At 40.0% G+C, this 19,899-nt stretch overlaps 1 protein-coding gene across 4 annotated transcripts in view; it reads right to left on the reverse strand.

Moving 5' to 3' along the window:
- APTX (aprataxin) overlaps nucleotides 1–19,899 on the reverse strand; it is a 40,035-nt gene that overhangs the window by 4,104 nt on the left and 16,032 nt on the right. For all 4 annotated transcript variants that reach the window (XR_005792506.1, XM_040481452.1, XM_040481453.1 and 1 more), the window contains 2 exons: nucleotides 18,307–18,410; nucleotides 17,359–17,541 (listed from right to left, as the gene is read on the reverse strand). Coding sequence is in view for 3 of the 4 variants with exons in the window: in XM_040481452.1 (XP_040337386.1) it covers nucleotides 17,387–17,541; nucleotides 18,307–18,410 (259 nt within the window). In the remaining variant the exon portion in view is untranslated. The remainder of the gene's footprint in view (nucleotides 1–17,358; nucleotides 17,542–18,306; nucleotides 18,411–19,899) is intronic.

The raw sequence follows: 19,899 nt of genomic DNA on the forward strand, positions 1-19,899 counted from the left end.
TTAGGGCTAGTTAGGTTTGTTCTGTGATATACCAAAATCCATTTAACTCAAATGGCTTTAGACCACACGACTATCAGGCAATACCTGCTGTTCAGTGCCTGGCACACAGCAGGTACTCAACAAGAGTTATTAAAATCCATTTGTTTACTTAAGTACCCAACATTTAGTGAGTGCCTAATATGTGCCAAACATTATTCTAAACATTAGAAATACAGCAAACCCATTTTTAAATGTTGTCTTTATTTTGGTGCTATTTGCATTATGAAAGTAATGCATGATTATTGCTCAAAGTGAAATACAAAGACATATCAAAATTTTCTTTGTGGTCAAACATGGGATCAACTGTTTTAAATGTTCCATGAACATATGGGGAGAAAAGTGTTTCTTCTCTATTCAAAGGATGAAAGGTCTTTTTCCTATATTTATGAGTGCATGTGCACATGTGGGTGCTTGCATACACATGCAAAAAGTTTACTTATTCTACTGTTCAAGTCCTACGTGTCCTTATTTTTTTACCCCCTGGAGATGTCCAGTTTTGATATGCACACAACAAAATCTCTTACGATAATTATTTTATCTCACCAGTCAATGAAAATGGAGATAGAAGAATCATACAACAATGAATTGAGTTGCAAGAGCTGAAGTAATCCATTTGTTAAGCACCAAATGAATCAGGAAAACATTAAATGAGTTGTTAATAGAACTGTTTATAGCCAGGGGCGCCTGGGTGGCTCAGTCGGTTGAGCGGCCGACTTCAGCTCAGGTCATGATCTCGTGATCTGTGAGTTCGAGCCCCGCGTCGGGCTCTGTGCTGACAGCTCAGAGCCTGGAGCCAGTTTCAGATTCTGTGTCTCCCTCTCTCTGACCCTCCCCCGTTCATGCTCTGTCTGTCTCTGTCTCAAAAATGAATAAATGTTAAAAAAAATTAAAAAAAAAAAAAAAGAACTGTTTATAGCCAGACTTCAAGCTGTATTACAAAGCTATAATCAGCAAGACAGTATGGTACTGGCACAAAAACACTCAGATCAATGGAACAGAATAAAGAACCCAGAAATGGACCCACAAATGTATGGCCAACTAATCTTTGACAAAGCAGGAAAGAATATGCAATGGAATAAAGACAGTCTCTTCAGCAAGTGGTGCTGGGAAAACTGGACAGCGACATGCAGGAGAATGAACCTGGACCACTTTCTTACATCACACACAAAATTAAACTCAAAATGGATGAAAGACTTAAATACAAGACAGGAAGCCATCAAAATCCTCGAGGAGAAAGCAGGCAAAAACCTCTTTGATCCTGGCCACAGCAACTTCTTACTCAACACATCTCTGGAAGCAAAGGAAACAAAAGCAAAAATGAACTATTGGGACCTCATCAAAATAAAAAGCTTCTGCACAGTGAAGGAAACAATCAACAAAACTAAAAGGCAACTGACAGAATGGGAGAAGATATTTGCAAACAACATATCAGATAAATGGTTTGTATCTAAAATCTATAAAGAAGTTATCAAACTCAACACCCAAAAAACAAATAATCCAGTGAAGAAATGGGCAAAAGACATGAACAGACACTTCTCCAAAGAAGACATCCAGATAACCAACCGACACATGAAAAAATGCTCAACATCAGTCATCATCAGGGAAATACAAATCAAAACCACAATGAGATACCACTTCACACCTGTCAAAATGGCTAACATTAACAACTCAGGCAACAACAGATGTTGACAAGGATACAGAGAAAGAGGATCTCTTTTGCACTGCTAGTGGGAATGCAAACTGGTGCAGCCACTCTGGAAAACAGTGTGGAGGTTCCTCAAAAAATTAAAAATATAACTACTCTATGACCCAGCAATTGCACTACTAGGTATTTATCCAAGGGATACAGGTATGCTGTTTTGAAGGGGCACATGCACCCCAATGTTTATAGCAGCACTATCAACAATAGCCAAAGTATGGCAAGAGCCCAAATGCCCACCGATGGATTAATGGATAAAGATGTTGTATATACATATACAATGGAGTATTACTCGGCAATCAAAAAGAAGGAAATCTCACCATTTGCAATTACATGGATGGAACTAGAAGGTATTATGCTAAGTGAAATTAGTCAGAGAAAGACAAGTATCATATGACTTCACTCATATGAGGACTTAAAGACACAGAACAGATGAACCCAAGGGTAGGGAAGCAAAAATAAAAAATAAAAACAGGGAAGGGGACAAAACATAAGAGACTCTTAAATGTGGAGAACAGAGGGTTACTGGAGGGGTTGTAGGAGGAAGGATGGGCTAAATGGGTAAGGGGCATTAAGGAATCTAACCCTGAAATCATTGTTGCACTATATGCTAACTAACTTGGATGTAAATTTAAAAAATAAAAATAAAATTGTATACTGTAAAAAAAAAAACTGTCTATAGCTAAATACATTGTGGATTAAATGATAAAATGTTTTTTTCTTCAGAAAAATCCTTTTTCTGTTGATGTCAAATTAAATCCCTCAAAACACAACAACTACATATCAGATCATTTACCTCTTCTATGAGTCATAATTATTCCTGTTGGCTCATTTTTAATGTGGGCTTTTGTATGGTTGAAAATGACTGTGCAATTAGGTAATTCTGTTAAAAAGACAAAAATTAGGTTTTTCTCTCCAGAAACAGAAGCCATATGAATACAGTGATGAGAAACTAAAAAGCAGTTCAGAAACACTTTTAACCATAATACAAAGTCCTGTTTGGCTAGCCTACAAACATGATTGTGAGCAAATAATCTGCCTGCATTGTTCATCTTTAAAGGTCCTTCGCTTTCCTTTCAGACAACTCCCCTCCAGGTTTCAAATAAGGAGCAAATAATGTGCAAAACACAATTATGTTACATGTATACAGTAGCCCAATCCAGAAAGAAATGAGCCACAGAAGGAGATGCCCTGCTGATCATCTTTGCTATTAGTCACATTGTTTAAAGCTTCATAGGTTTTGTATGGATAGAACACAGAGAAAACCTTTCCATAACAAAGGGCCCAGAGGATGGATACTATGGTAAGGACAGGTGTTTATAGTTCTACAAAATGTTTACTTTTCATACAGTACAACAAATGAGTTCATCCGCACCTGGCCAAATGACAGGGAGTTTAATCTTGAAGTTGACCACAGCTCCAAACACTTGTGAAGTAAATTCGCTTAAAATCTTCACTCATCAGATTATTTTCCCACTTTGAAAACTTAATAGTTTATTAAGTAATGTAGAAACTAGTGCTGCAAGCCCTTATCTTTAGAGGAGGGACTAAAGATTATTTAGTTTTTCTTGAAATTCTTTTACATTAAAATGACTTGTTTTGTCAAGAACACTTTATTTGGTCTGAGGGTATATTTGGCATCTACCAAAATGAATCTAAAAACTATTCATTTCTGCATCATTCCTTATGTGAGCAAAAAAAACCAAAAAACAAAAAACAAAACAAACAAGAATTACTATGAATAGATTGAACCAATTCTACCATTAAGTTTCCTTTGAAAATAATTCTTTGCCATAATCATCATAGTTATTTAGTGACCATCTACCCAGTGCTTTACCCTCATTATTTCATTTAATACTCTCAATCATCCAACAAGGGGTGCCTGGGAGGCTCAGTAGGTTAAGCATATGACTCTTAATTTCGGCTCAGGTCATGATCTCATGGTTTGAGTTCGAGACCGACATCAGGCTCTGTGCTGACAGTGCAGAGCCTGCTTAGGATTCTCTCTCTCCCTCTCTCACTGCCTCTCTTTCTCTCAAAAATAAATAAACATTTTTTAAAAATATTCTCAGCAATCCTTAAGGGTAGACAATATTACAGGTGACCTTATGAAGAGGACTAAGGAAAGTATAACATAACAAGGCCATCCAAGTTACTGCCTTCACCTCAGCCAGGTTTAGTCATTCTCAGTTTGTCTGCTAACATGCCATGACGTAAATTCAAGGCTCAGTAATCAGTTTAAGGGAGATGTTATGTGTGGATGCAGAAGGGGGCACCTAGACGTAAGGAAAGAGTTCTAACTTCTCCCACTCCCTACCTTAGACTGGGTCATTACCACACTGAACTGTAAATTCCTCAAGCAAAGTGAAACTAAAGCCATCTTCCCCGTGGCATTGCTGCCAAGGCTGGTGACTGGCACAAAGGAACCTCAGTACTGTTTATCTAGTGCCTCTATTCCTAGCAGACCATATTACCTAGTTCTTAGCAGGAGAGGGAAGAAATCTCATCTTGAAGGGACCAATTTCTGTTTCTCATGGCAAACATAGCATGGCAATTCCTTTTGTCCCCAAAGACCTCCCTATCCTCATGGCCCACCTCCATGCCTGGGCAGCCTAGCGAACGCTCTCTGTGCCCATCTTGCTCTTATGAATGAGTTCCCATCTCTTTCTCAAAAAGTAATGCCACTCTGGTGTCCCTGCCACCACCAGTAACTCTGCCTTTATAGAACACTGTGCTCAGCAGGTCAGTCAGGCTCCTGGAAATGCAAACTGGAGTTTCAAAAGGATGAAAAGATTCCTGGAGGATTTTGTGGTGTTTTGGAGAGTGCCTCTGGGCAGATCACACACTGTGACAAGTTCTTTGCAAATTGTAACAATTCAGTCACACCTTCTACAAAGAACTGATTTTTTCACAGTTACCATGGTGGTAGCTGCCCTTGCTCATTTTCCCCCAAATCTTGAAGTGACTTGGGATTATGATACTGACACAAACGCATGGTTTTCTAAACACTGCTCCCATTCCAAGGTGCCTATGAACTGGCAAATAAGAACAGGCAGGAGGTGAGGGAACCCTACTGATGGCCACAATGGAGTTGGAAACAGTTTGGCACATCCGGCCCAGGGAAGGCGTCCCACTCCCCACTCCCACTGTTGTCAGAGGAAGAAAAACCAGCTGGATGGGAAGTGGAGGCCTCACACTCTAGTCTAAGTTGCATGGCCTTCTGCTGGCAGTTTTACGTTTCTCCCTTGAAATTCTTCTCTTTAATCACAGATTGTCATTAAGGGAAGAAAACATTGGGAGGGAAGGAAGAAACAGACACTTCATATAAGAAATTTTCCCCATTAGATAATGCTTAAAAATTCTTTAACTAGACATTCACAGGCAAAGAAATAAATGAATCTAGACACAGACTTTATACCTTTCACAAAAAATTAACTCAAAAAGATCACAGACCAAAATGTAAAATACGAAACTATAAAACTCCTAGAAGACTACATGAGATAAAATCCAGGTGACCCTGGGTCTGGTGATGACTTTACAATACCAAAAGCACAATCCATAAAAAATAATAATAATAATAAGTTGTAAAATAAATAAATAAATACATACATAGTACTTCATTAAAATTAAAATCCCTCAACCGGGGACAAAATTTTTTGTTGTACAAATAAAGCTGAAATGCGAACTCCAATCTTGAAAAGATAATGTTGAGGTTTAAAATCATACTAAATATAAAAGACTAACAGCAGATCCTTGTCCAGGCCATACTGTTTCATTGTTGTGGTGAAGGTAAGGAGAAAAGAGATGAGACTACCCTAACACAATTATTTATAAGAAAACAGGAAAGAAAAATATTTGTGAAACACACAAGGAACAAAACCTTATCCTAGGGAGGGATAACATGATATTTCCATTTTACCATCTTGAACATATATATGACTTCTCTGACAGACACGAGGAAACCTGATGGCTCAGGTGCTGAAATCAGATTAAACATTTCCTTGCTATCAACAGCCAAGGCCATCTCCGTAAGTCTCAGTCCAACCCAGCATTCAATTCACAGTCTTAAATATTTTCACTATTTTAAAAATTCTGATAAAAAGAGATGTCTTAATACTAATGTATATGAACCCAGTATTTGACTCAAAAAAATATAGCCAAAATAATAAAGACTAAAGAATTAGGGCAAAAACAAATTATAAAGACAGTCATGAAAGTAACAAATCCAAGAGTTACTTTTCTGAAAAGTGACACTTTAAATTCTTTTTTAATGTTTATTTATTTTTGAGAGACAGAGTGTGAGCACAGGAGGGGCAGAGAGAGAAAGACACAGAATATGAAGAGGCTCCAGGCTCTGAGCTGTCAGCACAGAGCCTGACACGAGGCTTGAACTCACAAGCTGTGAGATCATGACCTGAGCTGAAGTCAGAAGCTTAACCGACTGAGCCACCCAGGCGCCCCTGAAAAGTGACACTTTATAATAAAGTGTCAAGAAACACATAATAAAGATACGAGAAATAAGAACAAAGATCAAAATTTCAAAAAAAAAAAAAAAAGAATATATAATCTTTGCTAACATCTATCAAAAACCATTGAAGAGATCCAATTTCTATCCAGGGGGAAAAAACCCTTCTCCAAATTGCCCTCCTATATTCTGTAGTTTTCTAGACCTCTCCAAGGTTCCCATGTCCCAAAGGCCTCAAAGTCTTCCCCAAATGTTCACCTCATGTATCTCTTTTCATCCTTCTCCTCCCTCCCTCTTTATCATATAGGGTTGGTTATCATGTAGAAGTCAGATCTCCATCTCTCCCATTACTGGAATTCTCTACCACAAAGGATACCCTAGAACTAATCCAGCAAGCCAAACTCCTAACCATTCTCCTCCTGATTTTCAGGTCCCATTTGCTCCTCCTCTTCTCCTCATGCTTTACATCAGAAGTCTGGGTTCCAGGCCACAAAGCTCTCACACATGAACTAATCTATAGAATTCACCCCCCATCCCCATCCATCAAAAATATATCCTCACGTCCAAGAAACATTGAAAGAGTAGCCCTCAGGAACCAAGAGGGTCATCCCCAGAACTCAAGGATGGTCCAAAATTGGAACTTAATATAGCATGCCACATCAACATAATACTCAAGATAAATTATGGGACCTTAATGGCTGCTGAAAGACATTTATAAATACAAATAGGAAGTTGCTAGGACAAGAATTTTGAACAAAATATAGTTGATATCTCTGTGAAAGAGACAGAGATTAAGGTTGGGGGCAGACAAATCTACTTTTCTAGATCTAGTAACAAGGAAATCGGATCCCAAACTTGAATTTACCTTCACTTGTGTCCTCCTCAGGCCCAACTGAATCTGTTATAGCCTGAAATTTGGCCTTGCAGGATGTCTGTCTGCCTCTAGAGTCTGGAGAACTTATCTTATTAAAATTATTAGCCATTTTTTGTTTTATTGGCTATTAATATAAGTAACTGAATGTGGATTACATTCTGTGATCTATTTTTTAAAAAATAAAATCTAGAGGGGCGCCTGGGTGGCACAGTCGGTTGGGCGTCCGACTTCAGCCAGGTCACGATCTCGCGGTCCGTGAGTTCGAGCCCCGCGTCAGGCTCTGGGCTGATGGCTCAGAGCCTGGAGCCTGTTTCCGATTCTGTGTCTCCCTCTCTCTCTGCCCCTCCCCCGTTCATGCTCTGTCTCTCTCTGTCCCAAAAATAAATAAACGTTGAAAAAAAAAAATTTTTTTTTAATAAATAAATAAATAAAATCTAGGTTTTCTCACATTCCCAAATACATATTCATTGTACCTAATTAGAAATCTGAATAATAGGGGAGCCTGGGTGGCTCAGTCAGTTAACTGTCTGACTACTCATTTCAGCTCAGGTCACAATCTCACAGTCATAGTCTCACAGTAGTGAGATCGAGCCTCTCTTTCCCTCTCTCTCTCTCAAAAAAAAAAAAAAGAAGAAGAAAGAAAAAGAAATCTGTACAATATAACAAAATTTAAATTACCTACATTCTCACCATCCAAAAATGACTACTAATTAACATTTTAGTGTATTTTCTCCCAGCATGAATTTGGGAATATAAGCACTCTTGGTGTTTAATAAGGACATAAGTTTGTCACTGGAGTTATAACAATCATTTCTGTCTCAAACCATTCAATGGGACATCAGAGGCTACTAGATTAAAGAGTTTTAACAGAGTCTCAAGGCAAGAGATTAAACATTTGTCTACCCAAAGCACCAAGGGCATTAGATGCCCTTCCATGGTATTCACAGAGTGAATTTCTGTGTGTGGTTTGGAAAAAAAGCCCTACCAGATGGTTCAAAACAATTAGCGCCTATGTGGCTTACACATCTACACATACACACATGGACACACACACCAGTTGAGAAACTTTGCCCTAGGAATTCATCGATGACTGATTTGATTGAAAATGTATGGAGAGGGTCCATAGCTTTCACCAAATTCCCTGAACCCGTGACTACTTCAAAATGCCAGGAGTTCTAGTTTCTAGAATTCTTTCCAGCTCTAATATTCTGACACTGTTTCAGGCTGGGGCATTTTTCTGCCTGCTTAGATGACAAAACTCTTAGAAAAGCTGGAGGATATAAATGAAGCTGAGCTCTTATATCAGAAGGAGATTTTGAGGGAAGCTAACCCATGGAAAATGCACACATACCCCTTTACCTTCCCTGTATATCATCTGTCTCACTTTGACAGTGCTTCCTCTAATATCAAAACACCAGAGACTTAACAAAATTACGTCAATGTAAAAATAACCCCACTTTTCAAGGATATGCCCAGAAGTGTCTGCTCCCAGCGCTACTACTCCCAGTTATACTTTGTGATGAGAATAAGAGTTACTAATCCTGGGGTCAAATTAAGAAATGGGAGGAAATAAGCTATCATATTTTCAAGGCCTACCATGCATTTGACATGCCTTAAAACCTTCATCTGATAAATTCCAGAATCAGGCCTCAGCCGTGGCTCTAGTTAATGTTAGAGTCTAACCTCCAAGCCAAACCTTCTCCCCTTATCATCAATCATGCATGTTTTACATTCTTACCAATACCTTGGTTGTCTCTCAAACTTCTATCTTAATTAGGAGATCAGTTAAACACACACCAGCCTTATTTAAAAAAAAAAAAGCTTACATATTTTACTTTGAAGCATTGATTCTGAAACATAAAAGAGTTTTGTAAAACCATTTTGTATTATAAAGCAGATTAAGAATTTATTGTTCAAATACTGCCATCTGGTGGCCAAAGATAGTAACCCAAAAAACAGATTTCTCCTAGAAAAGATACGGAAAACCCCAGTAGCCCTGATCACCTGGTTTGTTAGCAAAGATTGAAATCTGAAACGTTACATAGGAAAATATTATCTGGAACATTATATGAGAAAATCTTAACATGTTTATGTTCCACTAATTCTGATCCATAAGAGATACGCTGTCCATAAACAATGGCAACAGGATGTTTATCAAAATGTTTCTGAAAGTCAAAGATACCGCCTCACAACACATTTGACAGTTAAATTAGCTGTAACAGAAAGAGTTCTGTTTTCTTTTTGCTTTCAAAGCATGACATGAGGTTTCATTCACTCAACAAAATTTTATTGGGATATCGTTATGTTCTACGTTCATTGAATTTCATTGGGTACTTGATGGAACTTCAGTAACATGTTGTAGACAACATCATGGCCTGGTGAAGAATAACATCCCCACCCTATACGATTGGGCATTTGTGCCGTACCTGGGCCTCTGCTTCAGGGGTGAGTGTGGGCTAACAGCTCCCGCCTGCAGGGGCCACCTTCTTGTCATTCACATTAAGGGGACATACGGTCTATCAGTTTCTCAGGTAGGTAATTCAGATAGGTGTGCCTACTGGGGACTCTCCAAAACCTTGGGTCTCCTACCTAATGCCTGACCAGCCGGATGGATCACATTTTAGTATTTGACCTACTTCCTACCCTTGCTCTGTCATGAACATTTTCCCTTTTCTGGGTTCTTGAAAGCAAAAATAAGTTTCTGTTCCCTAGTCACTGGGCAATTCTCTAGGTACTTAGTAACCTAGAGAATATTTATGATAATGGAAATGCTGTCCATAGTGGATAAGAATCCAGCTGCTCAACTGGCTTTTTAAGCACCCCTGAAAGCCTCCTTCTCTGCCCTGGACCTAGGCTCCTATCTCCAGAATGCAGCCAATTAAAGAGCAGCAAAGGCTGATGGTCTGCTGGTGAACCAGGACATAGAGATGCCCGAGGACCCTGGCAACTCCAACCAGCATTGTAAGAGTACACCCTATAGTTTCTGGAGAAATTTCTGCAAAAGGTCCTTGGCCAGTAGCTAGTCATTAAATTTGAAAATATGATATAGTTTTTCTTCCAATCAAAGCAAACAATACAGGACAGTGGGGGCAGTGGATTGTGTCAACTTTTCAACTTGGAGCTGCCAGAAGTCCAGAACTGTTTGCCTCCTTTTCAGTCTTAGATTCCATGGCAACAGTGCAGAACCAAAGAGCTACCAGCACATGGGGATGATGTATGCAGTCCACATGAGTGGTAAACAACTATTGTTTTTGCAAACTGCTTCTCCCTCGTCCATGAAATTCTAGTGGGGCCAACAGTCTTGTGGCCCTCCACTCCTCACCTCAAGATAGTCCTGTTACTTGAGATGGCCAGAGTATGCCATCCACCTAAGAGACACAGTAATTAGTCTAGAGATGAGTATGTGACCTAAGCAAAGAAGTCAGTGTCCTTTCTGTGCTTTGGCAGAAATGTGGAGGGGTAAGGGATGGAGAGGATTGAGCTCTCTCACTCTGAGGCCCACAACTGTTCTTACTGCTCCCTAGAGAGTCAACCCAAAAAAGCAGAACTAAGAAATGAAAAGGGAGCCTAATGATGTCATTTAAACCCCTAGAGATTCAGCCATGCTCTTTGCCTCCCTGATAGGTCCAGAACCAGCACAAAGTGGGACAAATGAACACTTCTTTAAAAACTTACTTTACGGATTAAGGCAGGAGTGCAAAGAATTTCTTGTGCTTTAGAAAGCTTATTGGCTAATTTCAGTCTTAGAAAAAAAAGAAAAAAGAAAAGACCCAGAGGACAGAGCAATGGGAGCTAACAGGCTGAAAGCTGAGGACTCGTATCTTACAGGGAGGGACTTTAAGTATAATCTAATCCAAGGCCCTGGTTTTAAATATGAGAAACCAAGGGGCACCTGGGTTGTTCAGACGGTTAAGCATGACTTGTGATCTCAACTCAGGTCTTGATCTCAGGGTTGTGAGTTGAAGCCCCGCATTGAGCTCCATGATGGGCATGAAGCCTACTTAAAATACATACACATATACATATATACATACATATGAGAAGTTGGAAAAGTATATGTATACATATATACATACATATGAGAAGTTCGAAGTGCAAAAGAGCTTGCTTGAGAGAATATTCACTGAGGCTTCACAGATCAGACGGGTTTAGTTTGGGAGAGGTGTTGTGACCGGCGCAACAAACACCGAGATCAGGGTCCTGAGGGTAGGGGAATGTAAGAAAAAAAAAGAGAAGAGAAGCCAGTTTGGGAACAGGAGGGTCCCCTGGGCTGATGGCCCAAGTGACGGCTTTACTGTTGCTGTGCACAATCTTTTATATCAAGACTCTTATGGATCAGGTCATTCTAAGAATAAACAGGTTTCACATGATCGCTGCCAGCCAAAACATTTAGTTCTGTGTACCTTATGAACTTTCTAAACGGGTCACAACAAGACCTTGTTGATAGATTGCTAGCAAAACACAGTTCCCCTGTTTGTTTCTCTTTGACCCGGGGTAGAAAAGGGGGGTAACATTACTGCCAACACCCACAGACCACAGGCTTCAGGAATTAGCTTTCTCAGCCTTGACAAGGCTTTCGTATGCCTTTGCAAGTGGGGGAATGGGAGGGGGAACCACCGGGTTGGCTGAGTCAACACGGAGCCGTTGCTCGACCCGGTCTCAGCCTGGCACCGGGGTGCGGCCTCCCACAGAGAGGAGACTAGGACTGAATGCTGGACCATCCCACTACCAGGTCCTTTTCACGTTCATGCTTGTTTAATCCTCAGTCAACATGAGAGGTACATATTTTAGTTCCATTTCACAGATGGTGAAATTGATGCCAGAGAGGTTAAATGACTAACCCAGTGCCACACAGCCAACATAGAACAGAGCTGAGCCTCGAATACAAGCCTAAGGTGATTTTTTTTTCTACTCTGCATTTACATGAAAAAAATATTATGAGGCAGGACAGAAGTGAGTGGGACTTAGGAGAGTAGCCGATCCTTATTCTCAAATAAGGTATCAGTGTCTATGCTGCCTGGCTGGCTCAGTCGGTACAGCATGCAACTCTTGATCTTGGGATCGTGAGTTCAAGCCCCGCATTGGGGGCAGAGTTTACTTAAAAAAAAAAACAAAAACTCAGTGTCTGAGAGGATCCGGGAACAAAGAGATGAATGCAATAAAGGCCAAGATCTGGTTTAAATTGCTAAATGAGCCCCTTAAATCTCCAAGTCCCAGCTGCCTTCTAAAAATTAAGGAAGTTGAAATAGATGGTCTCAAAATAAATTTGCAAAATGGAACAGGCAAAAAGAGTTGAACAGTGAGTGGCCCAGAATCCTAGAGGTCTAAACTCCTTTCCCACTGCCCCACATCCTGGCCACTCCCTTCCCTAAAGTTTGGGTAGACAGCAGCTGCTGACAAAGGAACACTCAGGCACTTGAGTGTATCTCTAATTTGATGAGTCATTCAACAATGGCCTAAATAATGTTAATAACACATGAGAACACTAATCATTAGTAGACTCTAAAACTCAAAACCCATTCCTTTATGGTAGAGTTTGTTAAAAATTTTTAAAAAGAAAGGAAGAAGTAAAGACAAAGTTAAGAAATTAAGATATCAAGAGTAGATTACTCCCGTTCAGAGATTCTAATGGAATTTGAGAGCCCTTTTCCCCAGCTCTGACTTAAGATTTGTCATAAACTACTTAAGGTCTACTCTTCATGTTCTCATATAAAGCATTCATTTGTTCAGTTTCAGGTTTCCAGTTCAGCTCTGTTATCATATCTACCTTCTCTTTAAGCAACAAAGGAACTCCATTTTAAATCTGGTTTCTTGGCTAGAGTTGAAGTAACCATATTCAACCATTTTATTTTAATAAAACAGCTGCCTTGCCTAGGTATGATGGGGCTAAGGTAAAAGAGGATAGTCCCTAACGGAGGAAATACAACTTAGAGTCACAAATGTGAGTTATGTGCATTTGTTCTATTTTTTCATGCCACTATGCCCTGTACCTTGAGAAGACTCCACCCAACTACAACACAGTAATAAGTCCGGGATAAATAGGCAAAGTAAGACCATTTTTTCTAGTGATCATGTAACAATAGCCCACTTGGGAGAGGGGGTGGCATGGGACCTATATACCTCAATATTTCATGTCCTTTTTCTGACTCCTCATTTTCTCATCTGTTCTTCTAAAACTTCTGTTGTTCAAGGTCACAGGGTAGCCTGGCTAAACAAAGAATGTAAAGGTGGTCACCTCACTCTTCAACATTTCCCTCATTATATCTCACATATATCACATATATCATCATATATCACATACACTGTGATATAGTCTCTCCTTGGTTACAGTTTCTTACCAAATATTCTCATTGTGATTTTAATATCAACATGCTAAACTATATAACATTGTTGATTAGGTAGAAAATTAACTGTTTTGCCAATACCTAGTTTTAAAAAGTTCACTGGGCACCTTATCTGAAGTTCAGTTAAATGTTCTGCAATTCCCAAGTACATTGGCTGAGGCCTCATCAAAATCTCTGCCTTAGTCAGAGATTACTTACTGAATCCAGCACAGTTTGTACTGTTAACATACTGTACCCATGAGATACTGCCATTCCCACTATCCTGGGATACATTCATGATATAGCTGATCTATTTTTGCAGATGACTGGTTTTAGTAATGTAGATTCACTGCCTTTTAGATAGCTCATGATAAGTCGGCCAGTCAGGGTTCCTGAACCCCTCAGACCTGCTGAAGATTTCTCCATTTCCCAAGATTCCTGCCTGAATGTGGTGGCTAAACTAGAGCAAGCAGCTCCTGGGCCTGAATTCCATCTCTAGTCAGAAGACCCCAGGATGTGCATGCACCAAAGGGCTGAGGAAGGAGCAATGAGACCAAAGGAGAGTATCTCAGGGATATCCTGGAGATAAGTTCTCTCCCCCTAGTCCTCCATAGGAGGGGATCCCAGACACCTCCTAAGCTCCCATGCAAAGTGGTGACTTTTTCCTTCAGAGCAGAAGTTAAGTTGGGGTTCACAGACCCCTTAGGGAGTCCATGGAAGCACTTTAAGGGTACATAAAATGTGTATACATTATTCTGGGGAGTGAGCTTCATGGCCTTCATCATTTTTTTTTTTTTTTTTAAATCTAGTCTATGGAAGAATCTTCAGAGCTCTGTGGAGATCTCCAAGTTGTAGCTACTGGGACAGAGACAGGCAGTTAGGCCAATTCTGACAGAGATCAATGCTGAATCTCTGACATCCAGCCATATCCAGTGTATGTGACTGATTACCAGATGCCAGACTCCAGGAAGCATCCCTGAACCTGCAAGGACTCTTAGTGACCATCTCAAGTATGGTCCGGTCCTGGAAAGGACCATTTGTACCTGGATATCTCAGACAGACCCAGAAGACGAAAAATATATAGGCTCTGAGCCTAAGGTTAGCTGAGTTCATCACAGGTCCCAGACCAAGCCTCTGTGACTGATGTCTGAGCAGGAAAGGATGGGAGCCATTGAAAAGAAACAGTTGGGGTGCATAGGTGGCTCAGTTGGTTAAGCACCCAACTTTGATTTTGGGTCAGGTCATGATCTCATGATTGGGTCTCATGATCTCATGCATGGGATTCTCTCTCTCCTTCTCTCTCTGCCCTTCTCCCCTCATGTGAGCACATGATCTTTCCCTCTCTCTCTCAAAATAAATAAATATTTTAAAAAAGAAAAAAGAAAAGGAAGTCATCAGCACCAGGCCTGGTCCCAAAAAGCTTGGAGCCAGGGGCGCCTGAGTGGCTTGATTTCAGTTCAGGTCATGAACTCAGGTTCATGAGTTTGAGCCTCAAATCGAGCTCCACACTGTCAGTGCAGAGCCTGCTTGGGATTCTTTCTCTCTCCCTCTCCCTCTATACCTGCCCTGCTCTCTCTCTAAATAAATTTTAAAAATTAAAACAAAAACAAAAACAAAACATGGGGCCAGGGGGCCTCCCCCAAATCCTGCAGAAACAAAGGGCTGGTCCATATAAGTAGTCATTCTCCCTTATCTAATGCCCAAAGTCTCCCTGGATCCTGAAATAAAATTGACCATGCAGAGGGAAGGAAGGCCTGCAACTAGCCCAGAAAACCAACCAGGAAACTGTGTGTGTATCCTGGCAGGGACAGTCTAATCTGGAACTTTCAGAAATGCAAAGTGCTTTGAAGCCCAGAGTTCATTTATATTGTGGTTCTCAGACTTTAGTATGAAAACGGTCATCCTGAATGTTTTATAATACAGATTCCTAGGCCCAAAGGATTGTGATTCAGTGGTTTTGAGATAAAGCCCAAGTGTTTACATGTTGTAGAAGGAAACTAGCAATTCTGATCTCAGGTATCCATGGAGTATACCTTTAGAAACAGTTTCTAGGGGCTTTAAGGCATCAGATGTGGAAAAGGGGCTTTAGAGGAACTGACTGTCCTCAGAGAAATCAATGATAAAATGCCACGAAGAGCTTTTGGTCAGCACAGGCCCAATGCCCCTATGAGTCTATGGCCCCTACTGGTTAGTAATACATTTATATTCTTCAACTAATAGGGAAAATGAGTTTGATGCCCCAGAACCAAGACCAACTTTGAAGCCCAGGGTCCTTTACAGATTATTAAATTCTTCCCCTTTAAAGGGTCATAACAAGAATACCTACCCCACAGAATTATATACAGTGAGAAATGGGATAATCTGAAAAAAGTATTAGAATAATGCCTAGATGCACAGGAGTTGAACAAATGTTAGCTGCTATAATCATTAATTACTACTATTTAGGACTATATGACTATACCCATGCTCAACCAAAAAACCACTGTAGCATTCTGTTTGTTTATGAAAGATTGAAGTCAGATACGGTCTCCACAAATTGGTTTTCTCCAGAGAGAAGTTATTATTAAGGGTATTCTTTTATTTTTTTTAACAAACTCAAGAGCAAAAAGAGCCACATCCTCAAATGGATCACCAATGCAATCAAAAGCAACATTTTAGATTTCCTTTTACCTTTAGTTCTGACATTATCCAAAAACAGATTTGCTCCAACAGTGACATCCAAATTTGTTCTGAGTAAAAAATGAAGCTATGGGGTTCTATGCAACTTTTCAGTTAACAATGATCTCTACATGCATCAGAACTGAGTTTGTGAGTATTACCTGAACTCCCAATAATTTTCAACTACCTAAGAGAGCTGACCTAAACAAATAACTTTATTTTCAGACAAAAGATCCAAGCAGGCCAGCAAGAAGGCTTGACAGCTGAACCCTGATGAACAAACATTTGGCCGAGTATTTCCTCATCAGCCAGGAACCCCTGATATTAGGGGAAAAAACCCATCTCTCCACCCCCTCACCAAGCCTGTTTGCTCAGAGTAAATAAGTACTGGTGAGACACTTCCTAAGAAGGAAGCATGGATGGTTTTGGATAGAAAGGAATGAAAGGAACAGAAGAAACTAGTTTCTCCATGAAGAAAGGAAAGAGTCAGAGAAAGACAAATATCATAGGACTTCACTCATATGAGGACCTTAAGACACAGATGAACATAAGGGAAAGAAAGCAAAAATAACATAAAAACAGGGAGGGGGACAAAACATAAGAGACTCTTAAATATGGAGAACAAACAGAGGGTTACTGGAGGGGTTGTGGGAGGGAGGATGAGCTAAAAGTGTAAGGGGCACTAAGGGGCACTACTCCTGAAATCATTGTTGCACTATATGCTAACTAATTTGGATGAAAATTTAAAAAAAAAAAAAAACAAAAAACCCTGAGGATTTAAAACCAAATAAATAAGTAAATAAATAAGTAAATTAAATTAAATTAAAAAAGAAAGGAAAGAGAAAGAATATTACAGAACAGATTAAGATCAGAGAACAAGACCAATTAGTGCCTTTAAGCTAAATACCAGACCTCTCGAGCTGCTCTAATGAAGGGTACCACGTGCCTCTGGGGAGGAAGGATTAAATGTACAGAACAGAAATATATAGCCTGCTCTCTGATTCCATATCTTGCATTAGGTCAGTGTGAACATGGCTTTGCTCCCCGTGAGTCAGACCTGACATGGATCCTGGAGATCGGGGCTCAGGCCTGTCCCAGCCACCATCACCAGAGAACACATCCAAAACAACCCCAAATTCCTAATTCTTGAACTATTTCAGGTCATCCCATATTGGAGCCACTCAGGAACAGAAGAAGCTTTGTTTGGGCGGGGGAAGCTGCATGTTTTAATTCAAGAAATAAAAGTTCACAAGCAATCCAGAACAGGTGCCAGAAATTTGCTCTAAACAATCAGCCACACCTGCTGCAAAAGTTCAGGCTCCACAGAATCACTTTGGCCAGTGTCTTCTGAGATGCTCTTTCAGCTGAGGAATGGAAGGCAGCAGCTGCTGGCACTCGTGACAACGGAGGGGCAGCTTCAAGAGCTCAGGCATCCCATCTCGGACACTCACTCTGCCAGCGGTCTGTACCATCTCTATCACAGCTGCAGGCAAAGGAAAAAAGTTCAGAGCCCAGCTACTCTAGAAATCCAATACAAGATACCCCCCAGAAAAGAAACTCTGACTCCACATAAAAATATGCCAGGTATCCTAAAGCTAGTAAACTTGAGGTTAAACTCACTGCTGGGAATCAGATTCTAAATCTGAGCAATCTGTTTTTGAGGTAATTACATTCCTTCAGGACACACTGTAAGCAATCCATATTATTACATCAAAAGCTTATATCAGAGTGCTTTACCCTTGGTTAGCCCTTGGTCAGTGGTAGCTGCCATCATTAACATCCCAGCATACTGAAGTTCCACAGTACATACCCTGGGAAATGCTTCCTTCTATATATACACAGCCTTCCCCTGTTAATCAACCACTCCTCACATGAGGCAGCCCCCAAGCCCCTACCCAGCTGATGGCAGAAGAGACAACTGTTAAGAGCTTTCATGTCTATGAACTCCAATAATTCTCAGTACAACCTTTAAGGCCCCTGTTGTTAGAACAAAACACCTTTCTGACTCTGACATAACAGCTTTCTAGATCTCTACCCTCTAACCCCACCAAGAAGGCTGCTCACAGCAAAGTGGCAATCCTACTGAACCCAAATAATCCAGTTTATTTTAATGGGTGAATCTTTATAGGGAACACAAAGTTGTACATGGGCTTTTGAGGCCAGGTTATTATCTAGGAAAACAACTAAAGCAAATATAAGAACAGGTGAGAAAATGAAACAAACGTGAAAACTAAACAGCACTGTTTACCTTGCGATTCTATGAAGTATTCTGTATTGAAAGAATTCCAATGTTTTTTGTTTTTGAGGCAAGGAGAATCAAAATCCTGGCTGATCACATGAAGATGTACATGGCTAGGTGAGAGGGGGGATAAAAAAAGACCATTAAATCCATTAAAAACTATGGCTTAATCAAAATGACAAACAGTAAAAGTACAGGTATATAAAATATTGCTAGTGTTTCCATTTAATCCAATTCATTCACCCATTCACTGAAGAATATGTAATGCTTGTTAAAGGGCCAAGGATTATTCTAGCACTGGGAATTTATCAGTGAACAAAATGAGAAAGGCCTCTGCCCTTACAGAAATTATATTCTAATAATGAAGACAAATAAAAAATAAGTAAACACATAAACAAGGAAAATTCAAACCATTAACACTAAGAAAAAAATAAGCCAGGAAAATGGGACACAAAGTGCTCAGGGAGTAGAGGTTACCTCTTCATCTAGCCAAGAGTGTTCAGGGAAGGCCCCTCCCAGGCAGTGATTTGGTCTGAGAAAGCAATTAGGCAAGCAAAGATCTGGGGGAAGAGTGTTTCAGGGAGTGGGGAGGCCAAGTGCAGAGGCCCTGAGATGAGAAAGAACTTTGTGCAACTGAGGAACAGAAAGGTGATAAATACATCTGGAATGGCTGGAGCCAAGGAGGTAGGGGCCAGAACATAAAGAGTCTTATAGGTTGACAAGGGGTCTGCACTGTATTCTGCTTACATGGTCTCTGATTTGCACTTTTAAAAGATCACTCTGGCTGGTCTGCAGAGAAGGAACTATAAAGAGGATAACGATGGATACAGAGACAAGTTAGCAAGCTACTGCAGAAGTCGGAGCTAGAAATAAACACACCTTAGATTAGAGCTGCAGTATTAGGAATACATTTTGCACTCGAACCAGTAGGACTCCCTAATGTGGAAGGATTGGATATGGTTTGGGGGAGGTGCCACTTACAGAGATGGGAAAGCTTAAAAGAAAAGCAGGTTTGAGGAAGAAAATCAAGAGTTCTCTTTTGGACTTATTAAACCAAGTAAGATGCCTTTTTGTATAGCTTTGACTCTTAGAATCAGTAATATTCCTATCCCCGCAATAAATAATCAAAACCAACCAATACATGCAGGAATTCAAAATGGAATATAGGCAGTAACAAACCTAACAGTATTACAAACAAATAAGGGAACCAGACTGAAGGGGGTCAGGAAAAAAATAACTTGCCAAGTGAACTTTGAACAACAGTAGTTTGGATACCGTAAAGATTTAAAAAAAGCTGTATACAAATACTGTGCCCTAGTGAGTAAATGTGTTTCTCACAGGGGTATGGGTTAGCAATTCTGTAACTATTTTATGTGTACACTAAGATCGAACAGGTAAGCGAATTTATGATATCTAATGAGAGCCAGATTTTTCACTGTTGGACAAAGACATTACAACAAAAGAAAGGGGGAGACAAGAATGAACCTTGCAGAGTTGAACTAGAGCGAAAGGTATTAGTATAAATTTTTGCTTTTCCATACACATACACAAATAGAGAAAGAAAGAAAGAAAGAAAGAAAGAAAGAAAGAAAGAAAGAAAGA

The sequence above is a fragment of the Herpailurus yagouaroundi genome, unplaced genomic scaffold (genome assembly GCF_014898765.1).
Source record: "Herpailurus yagouaroundi ecotype Mexico unplaced genomic scaffold, PumYag 160, whole genome shotgun sequence".
Classification (NCBI taxonomy): Eukaryota; Metazoa; Chordata; class Mammalia; order Carnivora; family Felidae; genus Herpailurus; species Herpailurus yagouaroundi.